Source organism: Seriola lalandi, unplaced genomic scaffold, assembly GCF_002814215.2.
Source record: "Seriola lalandi dorsalis isolate HSWRI2012SDOR001 ecotype SW California unplaced genomic scaffold, Sedor1 jcf7180002054921, whole genome shotgun sequence".
Taxonomy (NCBI): Eukaryota; Metazoa; Chordata; class Actinopteri; order Carangiformes; family Carangidae; genus Seriola; species Seriola lalandi.
Window position 1 is genome coordinate 1,570,776 of NW_019525473.1, and position 995 is coordinate 1,571,770.

Consider the following 995-nt stretch of genomic DNA (forward strand, 5'->3'; position numbering starts at 1 on the left):
TCCCCGCCACTCCCACCTCCTCCATCCATCCATACATCCATCCATCTGTCTGTCCATCTGTCCGTCCAGCCTCCAAAACAACAACGACCCTCCACTGTCTGCCAACTCCTCTCGTTCTCACCCCAAACACTCTGCTTTGTTCTGCAGCTACCCATGGAAACACAGAACAGAACGGGCCAGTCTAACGCCTGGTCTTATCACAAGCACACGTATAGACAGCACCGTTAAAATTCCCAGCCTGTCTTTGCATTTCTGCTCAACAGAGTGGTGAGAAAAAAAACAGCTTGTGAAAATGTTCATATTAAATGTACAAACTAAGATGTGATGCTGTTGTTTTCTGCAGGACGAGTACGTTATCCTTCATCTCTCTGCACACAACACACACACAAAGGAATCCCATGACACCAGGACAGAAGGATGAACAGAACAATGGCAGAATGGTTCATCTGATGAAAGATAAAAAAGAACAAACTGTTATTCCGTCCTACCTTTCTGGCTTTGCGATTCATCCATGTTTTCCTCCATTGTGGCAGGTTACAGTCCTTTTGTCTCTGTTTCGTATGAAGCTGTTTAAAGCCCCTTGCTAGCTCTCAGCACTGTGTGTGTGTGTGTGTGTGTGTGTATGTGGGAGGCTGTGTATGTGTGTGAGTGTTTTTTCCCTCCCTGCAGATGATGGAGGCGCAGGGAAGTCCCTGTTTCAGTGCTCCGCTCTCTCTCCTCTCTCTGTGCTCCTCCAGCATCACTTCATCTACCCACAGATATTTATTTACATAATGTCTCCATCAAACACAGAAAACAGCAACATAAACAGCAAAATTCAATATTTCCTTTATATAAAACCATAAGTCCAAGTCAAGACTGAGACTAGGAAACATGGTAAACAAAGACAGTCACAGTAAACAGTATATTTTAATTTTGTTGAGATTTTATGTTTCAGAGTTTAATGTGATCGAACCCCGAAAATCACTCAAGGAAAAATGAAGCCAACATTTTAG

General features: G+C 43.4%; 1 protein-coding gene across 1 annotated transcript in view; it reads right to left on the reverse strand.

The window, feature by feature from the left end:
* The window catches only part of LOC111673575 (neuronal membrane glycoprotein M6-a-like), a 27,312-nt gene extending 26,628 nt beyond the window's left edge, over positions 1 to 684 (reverse strand). Inside the window, exon 1 of the mRNA XM_023431375.2 lies at positions 489 to 684. Coding sequence (XP_023287143.1) covers positions 489 to 525 — 37 coding nt within the window. The 5' untranslated portion in view covers positions 526 to 684. The remainder of the gene's footprint in view (positions 1 to 488) is intronic.
* Between the last annotated feature and the right edge of the window lie 311 nt (positions 685 to 995).